The following is an 8,670-nucleotide window of genomic DNA, read 5'->3' on the forward strand; positions in this document are numbered from 1 at the left end:
ACTGACTTTACATGCATGTACTCAAACTTGGAGTAATCAGACCATTCTTATCAATTCAGATTGCCTGAGTGATTTGAGTCAGTATGTGCTTTTTATTATCAATTTATGACAACTATATCTCATATCTGTATGATTAATCATGTGATTGAAAGACAAGATTGTCATACTGGTTTATGGCCTAGCCCTACTGCGAGTCTCACATACTGTTAGTGATGGGCTAAAGTTTGTTCAGGACCCTTTTTAGCTGACAAAAACCATCCCAATTTTCTGACACGGCTCAGTACTTTACAAAACATCCGGAAATTAACTTGAACATCTGAATTTCCCTGACAACTGAGCTCCATCTGCAGAGAAAGATGATGTGAAATGATCAAAAGCTCCAGAAGAACTACTGTTTTGCCAGATAATGAATGTCTTTGTGAAGCTGAAGTACCGATGTAAACATCAGAGAACTCCGTAGACGGTTTGGGCAGCTAGGTCTGGATTGGATTGTGTATGAGATTGAAATCAGTTAAGCATACACAACCAAAATGTTTTGAACTGCTGATTAATGACTTGTGTTAAACAACCTTCTGTTTCTTAGAGTACCATGTAATATCCACATTCAAGAGGAACCCCCTTGAGCAGGCCTTCCGTCGGCCCAATGTTAATCTCACATCCAATCACCTAATCAATCAGTACTGGATCGCCGTGAGCCACAAGGCTCCGGCCTTCCTCTATGATCTGTACCTCAGGCTGATTGGACGAGAGCCCAGGTAACCTCATCATCGCCGACTCAGACGCGCCGCACCTCTGCTGTTTTAACGCCCCCCTCACACACGTCTCTGCTGCTTTAGTCCTGTCACTTCTCTTTTAGTGTAGTAGGCTAACGTTGTAGCTGCCGTGCTAATGTGTTACATGATGCTTGTGTGCAGTATTTTTGGGAATTGAAGAATGTATAACCCAGCTGCTCTCCTGATCATGCAGGGTTACTGATGGGTTCTGCACTCTTTACATCTTGCTACCTGCAATGTTCGTGTTCTCGGTTGGGTTCCCAAAATGCCAGCACTGAGGTCGACACAGTCCAGCAGCTGAATGGACGACGGTGGACTTCAGTGTGAAGACACTATGGGAGCCCAACCTAGGTGTTGGCCCTTTTTGAAAAATTCTTTGCTAGCTGCTGAATTGTCAGTTACCTTTTTGAAATCCAGATCGTGAAAGCCCTTCAGATCAGGTCCCACTGTTGTAATGACCAGCAGTGGTCAAGCCTTTACACAAGGCCTGCATCTAGCCTAGTATCAGTAGGAGGAGCTTCATCTCGTCCCCTCTTGTGTCCTCCTTGTCCTGTCATATGTGTATCTCTCTCCTACAGAGTACTGTATAAACATGACCTTCAAGACCAATCCCTTAGAGCAGGCCTTCAGAAGGCCCAATGTCAATCTGCGCTCCAACCCCTTTACTAATCAGTACTGGACCGCTGTCAGCCACACGCTGCCGGCTCTGCTCTATGACGGCTATCTCAGGCTGACGGGCCACAAGCCCCGGTAAGGTTACAACTGACCCCCTCCCCTGCCAGTCAGCCCCCACTTTCCCCACAACCCCCCTGCCCTACTGTGTGTCTTTCACTGACTGGTTATGTGGGATGGTGGGATCAGGAAGGGCAGAAGAAACAAAACGTGTGCTGTCTTCGTTTTGGGAAGACAGCGTGTCCTCTATGGGAGCATGTTTTGTCTAAAGAAGACTTGTCTTTTTGTGAACATGACATTCATTGTTGCCCCCTAACACTAACCCCCACCCACTTCTCACCCAATCATGGAAAATCCCAAGGCACCATGGGATATTTTGGTCATTTATAAAAGTTGTGTCCAGTCGGCGACAGATCATGTCCCGCTGAATACGACCCCTCTGCATGTGAACCGATTGGTATGCACAAATGTGTGCTCTTTTGACTGCAAGCAAGAGTTATTTCAGACACGATGCCATGCAGTGCCAAGCAGCCCGTTCTTGCTGTGTTTGGCTCACGCTGGGTGTGCTTTGATTTGATTGGGTATGTAAGTAACGCTCATCTCTGCCTCCATGTGCTGATCAACATGCATGTCAGTCATGTCCCCTGAATCATTCACAGAAAGGAATCTGAGTCAATCTGCTCCATCAGTATACATGTTACAAAGGATAGAAGGGGCCTATCATTGGATTAAGGCCTTCTTATTCAAAATGCATGGACAGACTGTGAAATGTTTTTCGAGAGCATTTAAGTAAAAATTCACCGACTAGCCGGAGAAGTGCCTTTTGCAGACTCTGAAAGCCTCCTATAATCCTCACACTGAGCTCTGCTGCTTTTCCATTTTCACCCTGATTTCCTCAACACTGCTTACTGGTTGTCAGTGATCAACACTGAATCTGAACTAACGCACTAATGAAGTATATTAACTGGATGCACAGTGAACAGGTGGACAATATTGTTGATGTAGGAAGTCTGTAAAATACTGAATGTGTCCAACCTAAATTGAGTATGTCCTCCTGGTCTACACACAGGCTGCATCCAGTTAGTCTTCAGCTGAGGTGTATCAGTCACAGACCGGACCACTGCATGGCTTTGACATGTCTTGACACCTTTTGGCTATTTGGGAAATGTCACATTGATTTTCTGTGGCTCGTTAAATTAACCTACCAACAGGACAGTGATTTGAAAGTTGAAGAGGTAAACAAACACAAATCACTGTACAGCTCAAAAGATCTTCTGCAGTCATTACAATTATTAGAATCAAAATCTGCCTCTTCAATATTTGGGATTGGGAGAAGTCGTGCCCACGGCATATTCTGTCAAACATGGAGTGATCTTGTAGAACTCATTCATGCACATTTCTGACCGTGTTCTATGATCAGCTTTGAGCCTAAATTGGAGCTCATGTTGTAGAACAGCTGATACAAAGGCACCTTCCAACACCATGTGACTCTGTCCTGCTCTTCATCCATGACTCCTTCTCTACCTGTCTGTCCCACCACCACAATCATCTTTCATCCGTTCCAATGTTCTCTCATCTTCCTTACCGCATTGCTGCATTCCTTCCTTTTCCGTGTTGCTTTCCCCACCCGTGTGTCATAGGATGATGAAGACGATCACACGCCTCCACAAAGCCATGATGGTGCTGGAGTATTTCACCAGTCACTCCTGGGTGTGGAACAATGACAACGTAGCCATGCTGATTGGCCAGATGAGCTCAGAGGATAAGAAGGTAGGGAAAAACCCGCCTTGGACCCTCAGTTCTTTACACATTAGAGCGGTTGTTCTCACATTACGAGAGTCTGACATTCATATGAACCGTGTTCTACTAATCTCTTAATACTTATATCTGAGAAATAGTGACATTCCCATGGAATTAGCTCGACTTTGTTGTTCTGCATTTTCATCTTTGAAGTTCTCATAGTTGTTTGACTAATATGTATGTAGGGTTTTATTATATTTAATTGATACTGAAATATTGTACTTTTTCTCATCCATCAATGTATGTTATCCATAGTTTTATTTATTTACCTTAGCCAGAGAAAGTCATCATAATATTCAGTTACATCTTAAATAATACACGGTCATTGTTGAAGGCTGCACGTGTCAATCGTTGTCGTTATAAAGTTCACCCAGAATGTTTGTTGTGATTTTGTTTCTGTAGGTGTTCAATTTTGATGTGCGTCAGCTGCACTGGGCAGAGTACATGGAAAGTTACTGCATGGGCACCAAGAAATATGTTCTCAACGAAGAGCTGTCTGGCCTGCCTGCTGCACGCAAACACCTCAACAAGTAAGAGTGGAATCAAATCTGCAACACATACGGACTCAGGAGGAAATGCTGAGTGAGATTTAGACGACCTCCATTCTCTGTAGAGAGTAGTCCTCAGACAAGTCTGTACTCCACTCTAACATCCTAATGCTCATACTTCCATTAACCACTAATGTCTTTTAACATCTGTCAGGAATATGAGCTTCTCCTTCAGATTGTAGGGAAAAACCTGCTGTGGACCCTCAGTCCTACACGCGCGTGATGTCCTTTAAACATTAGATGCGTCACCTTTACGCATCTTCATCGCCCGATCCCAGATGGCTAGAAACATCTGGTACTTTGTGGTCAGCCTCTGCTTCACCCTCTGAGTGGATAGTACAGGTCAGACTGGCAGTAATCTTCCCAGCTTTAACAAAGCTCATGTTAATAATGAGCATGCAGACACTTCCAGGGTAATAGGAAAGGGCGTGAATTATTTAATTTTTTTTAAGGATACGTGGACCGTTCAATTCTATTCAGTGTATTAGTATAGCCCCATATCAGACATTACACATTTTCCTCAGAGGGCTTTACAATCGGTGCATCCTACAACATCCTCTGTCCCGGGACCTCACATCGACACAAGAAAAACTCCCCTAGAACAACAGGAGGATCCCTCTATCAGGATGGACAGAAGTGCAATAGATGTCATGTATACAGAATGAACAACATAACAGAGTTACAGCACATTCAATGCATATGACAGAAATGATTCATGTTGGTCTAGTATTAGCTGTAGTAAAACCAATAATGTTAGTATTCATCATTTTCTATTAATTTGCTAATAACAGCAGAAGTGGCTATGGATAATAAAAGCAGTGATACATCTGTGTAAAAGGATGTGATCTGTGTGTCGAGACACAGACTCACTCTTTGTATCTTCACCCTTGGAAACCTAAAGGTGGAGGCCTTGTGAGGTGGAGGATTCGTCTCAGTTGTATTTCTGTTTCCCAGGCTGAGGAACATCCGTTACACCTTCAACACCGTCCTGGTGGTGCTTATCTGGCGCGTCTTCATCGCCCGATCCCAGATGGCCAGAAACATCTGGTACTTTGTGGTGAGCCTCTGCTTCAAATTCCTCTCCTACTTCAGAGCCTCCTCCACCATGAGATAATGATCCTGGACAGGGCGGCAGGAAAAGAGGCAAAACACTGGCTGAGGATTTAGATTTAGTGGATGAGCCTGGAGTCCACAGTGCTCTGAATGTCTCATATCTCAGATCTATCTCACCTGATCTCTAGCATTTCAGAAAACGCCGAGGGATTGGGTCTATCTCGGTGTGCTAGCTAAAGAAGCAGAAGCACACGCCCTCATTGTGTTACTGCTGCATTCGTTAAGCTCTCATCTCACCTGCCTGCCAAACAAAGCTATGCATTGGATGATGCTTTGCTGCACAAATCCTCCGTTGGTTTTGAGTCATTCCCAGCTTCCTCTTCTGTATCTGTCACCTGAAAATATAACTCCATTATTTACTTTTTTCTTATTTTGTTATCAAGACCAGGTCCCTTCTACTCGATGTTTGCGTGGTTCAGAGAGTTGATATTGCAAGGGCTTAGCTCATACTGACCGTGCCCCACCAAGGGTTGTCATTGGCTGACTGTCCCCAGTGAACTGCAGTGACTAGTTCCCTCATTTGGACCAAGCACAATGTGGACTGTAATAGTGCCTACAAACAGATTGTTCTGGCATCAGCCCCTCTTGCAAACCAAGCCTGTTCTTCTACAGCTCCTTCTTGTCATGTCTGAAAGTCATTTGTTTAATTTGATCTTGAAGCTATTTTTGCCAAAGTCCCTCTGAAACAGGTGGAGAGGAGACAAATCCCCCTTTGCCTTGTTCTTCTCCATTAAGCTCGAGAATGTAATCTTTCAGTACTGGTCAGTCTGTCTTTGATGTGGATTTGTATCTTTTCAGGTTTATGTAACTTTATGTGGAGAAATCATTTTTATGGATCAGTCATGTTCTTCTCTCCGGTTACTATCTTAGTTGCTTCTGTAAATGCACATATGCAGAATTTGTCATGTGTTCATGGTGTTTAAGACCTGTTAAACTCTTAAAATATTCTGATGCCTTTATCATTCTGCCTCGTTACATAACAATTGTGTTTTCAGAGAACAAATGTCTGCTTGTTACGGAATGGTCATCTCTGGTTTTCTAGGAATGAACCCTCATTGCCATATTTAGTCTTCACTTAGCATACCTGAAGCACATGCGTCTTTCCTACTACATGCTGTGCTTGCATGTGTCTGCGCAAAGCATCTTCAAACAGGTTGTTCCTGTGACGGTCCTGGATTTAAGAAGGATTGGCTCTTTCAAAGTGGGAGACAAAGGATCATGTGACTTGGTGGAGGGATGCACCCTTTTGGAACGTGTGAATTGTGCCTGAACTTTTTTCAATATTCTAACAATGTGAAAAGAGAGCGATCAGATCTATGTTTTCTAATTATTTTGTGTACAGCTCTATTTAGGTAGACTTCAAAATACAGATGTATTTTTATGTAATGACATTGTGTGGCTACAAAAAGCTTACTGAACCTATTTCAGCTGCTGTAAATATGTAAACAGAAGTGCAGTATGTCCACAGCTCAATTAAATGACTTTCCTGTGTAGTATGAACATGTATCATTTCTCTTTGACCCTAACAATACTTAAAGAAAAAGCTTGTGTTGGTTCATTAGAGCCCTGGGATACATTGTAGCTGTTAACTCTATTCTTTGTGATTCAAGTTAGTTTATTTTGTACAGCCCAAAGTTACAAATTTGCCTCAGAGCTATACAATCTGTACACATACGATATCCCTGTCCCAGGACCTCACATCGGATCAGGAAAAACTCCCCAAAAATAACCTTTCACAGGGAAAAAAGTGAAGAAACCTTCAGCAGAGCAACAGAGGAGGATCCCTCTCCCCGGATGGACATAAGCAATAGATGTCATGTGTACAGAATGAACAGAGTTACAACACATTCAATGAATATGACAAATTATGAATAATGAGTAGGCATGGACCACAATGCAGTTTTCCACAATCCATGTAAAAAGAAAGCGGAAGAGAGGAGGGACATCAACAGGCTGCCGTTAGACAGGAGGCAGGAGGCATAAAGGAGGCAGGGCCAATGAGGAAGGAATCCAGGGGCAGGATGCAGGAAGCAGGGGACCAGACCCGCATTTAGTGAGCGCAGCTCTCTAGTGGGGCAATATGGTACTACAAGCTCCTTTAAGATATGAAGGTGCATCACCAATCAAGGCTTTGTAGGTGAGGAGAAGAATTTTAAATGTGATTCTTGATTTTACAGGGAGCCAGTGCAGAGCAGCTAATACAGGAGTCATGTGATCTCTTTTCTTAGTTTTTGTGAGTACACAAGCTGCAGCATTCTGGATCAACTGGAGGGATTTAAGAGACTTATTAGAGCAGCCTGATAATAAGGAGTTGCAGTAATCTAGTCTGGAAGTAACAAACGCGTGAACCAGCTTTTCTGCATCTTTTTGAGACAAGATGTGCCTGATTTTTTTAAATGTTACGTAGATGAAAAAAAATGCAGTCCTTGAGATTTGCTTAACGTGGGAGTTAAAGGACAAGTCTCGATCAAAGATAACTAGAGATTCTTTACGGTGGTGTTGGATGCCAGGGAAATGCCATCTGTGATGTGTCGATGTCTATCCTGCTTGTTTAGGTTTGCCGCTGAAAAGCAATGCCTGATCTAATTGAGGGGTTTCTTCCACGTCCTCATGTTCTTTATGGTCAGGAATACTGACTCATTCCAATGGTTTGTTACATCAGCCTCATCTCCACTAAAATCCTAAATCCAGTTACGTTTATCCATTATTCAAATCACTAAAGGCCCCTCAAAACATGGTTTCAAATCTACAGGTGTTTGTGTATAACATGAAATAAGCGATAACCTCTAGACTTCCTTGAGTCTCTGCTGGTTGCCTAGCAACCTTGTGGTGATGAAAACCATCCCCTTGAAACCAGCAGTTTAGTTTGGATGCTGCTGATGAAATCTGTTCCCTTTGGACATTTTGTAGTCCTGCTCGGGTTGCTGTTTATTGTGCAGACATGAAGAATGAGAATTACCATATTAACCAAAATGTCAAAGTATCCCTTTAACATCCATTCGTATCAATTTCAGAGATGAACGACGAGAACCTCCACTAGTCTGCATCATGAGCACTGTGGTTGGATCTCAACTGATTAACGCTGGCATTACATGTCAGCAGATTTATATTCAAATGTTGCTGAAACCAGATCGCGTCCTGCAGGGGGGCTGGTGTGTTTATTTAGTCCAACACGTGAGCATCTTCCTGGTTCCCTTCACTAAAAGCCAATTGGATTCTTCCTTTGCATTATTACAGAAAATAAATCTGTTATGATACTTACAGGTTTTGTTCAGCAGGATGATTTTCACAAATGATGGGACAGGGTACTTTAAGACATGACTGAGGTTTTAGTTCAGAAGATATATATATATATATATATATATATATATATATATATATATATAGCATATTTAATGATGGTTTCTAAATAAATGGACAGCAATCTTATTGCGCTGTTCTCGTCGAAGCAAGCCCCCCCATCACACACACAGGCTGCCATACTAAGGGCCACCTGCTCAATGTTCTCAATAGCTTACCCAAAGGCACTTCAACATGTATGTACAGGGTTCGAACCACCAACTTTCTTATTAGTTGGTGGTTCGATGGCTCTCCTCCACAGCCACAATGAATCCTAAAACAAGTTCAGTTTTGATACCAGCAGCTGGAAGACCCCGCTGATTAAAGCCACCTGTTATTTCTATCAAACTATCTGCTTTCTGGCATCCTTAAGCTCAAATAACCTGAACAATGATAGCTCCACACTGATTAAACACATTGGCTGC

At 42.8% G+C, this 8,670-nt stretch overlaps 1 protein-coding gene across 1 annotated transcript in view; it reads left to right on the forward strand.

The window, feature by feature from the left end:
* Positions 1-6,406, forward strand: part of far1 (fatty acyl CoA reductase 1) — a 20,899-nt gene extending 14,493 nt beyond the window's left edge. The window contains exons 10-13 of the mRNA XM_034534047.1: positions 584-755; positions 3,086-3,215; positions 3,648-3,775; positions 4,748-6,406. Coding sequence (XP_034389938.1) covers positions 584-755; positions 3,086-3,215; positions 3,648-3,775; positions 4,748-4,907 — 590 coding nt within the window. The 3' untranslated portion in view covers positions 4,908-6,406. The remainder of the gene's footprint in view (positions 1-583; positions 756-3,085; positions 3,216-3,647; positions 3,776-4,747) is intronic.
* The last annotated feature ends 2,264 nt before the right edge of the window (positions 6,407-8,670 follow it).

Source organism: Cyclopterus lumpus, chromosome 6 (assembly GCF_009769545.1).
Source record: "Cyclopterus lumpus isolate fCycLum1 chromosome 6, fCycLum1.pri, whole genome shotgun sequence".
In the NCBI taxonomy this organism is placed as follows: domain Eukaryota; kingdom Metazoa; phylum Chordata; class Actinopteri; order Perciformes; family Cyclopteridae; genus Cyclopterus; species Cyclopterus lumpus.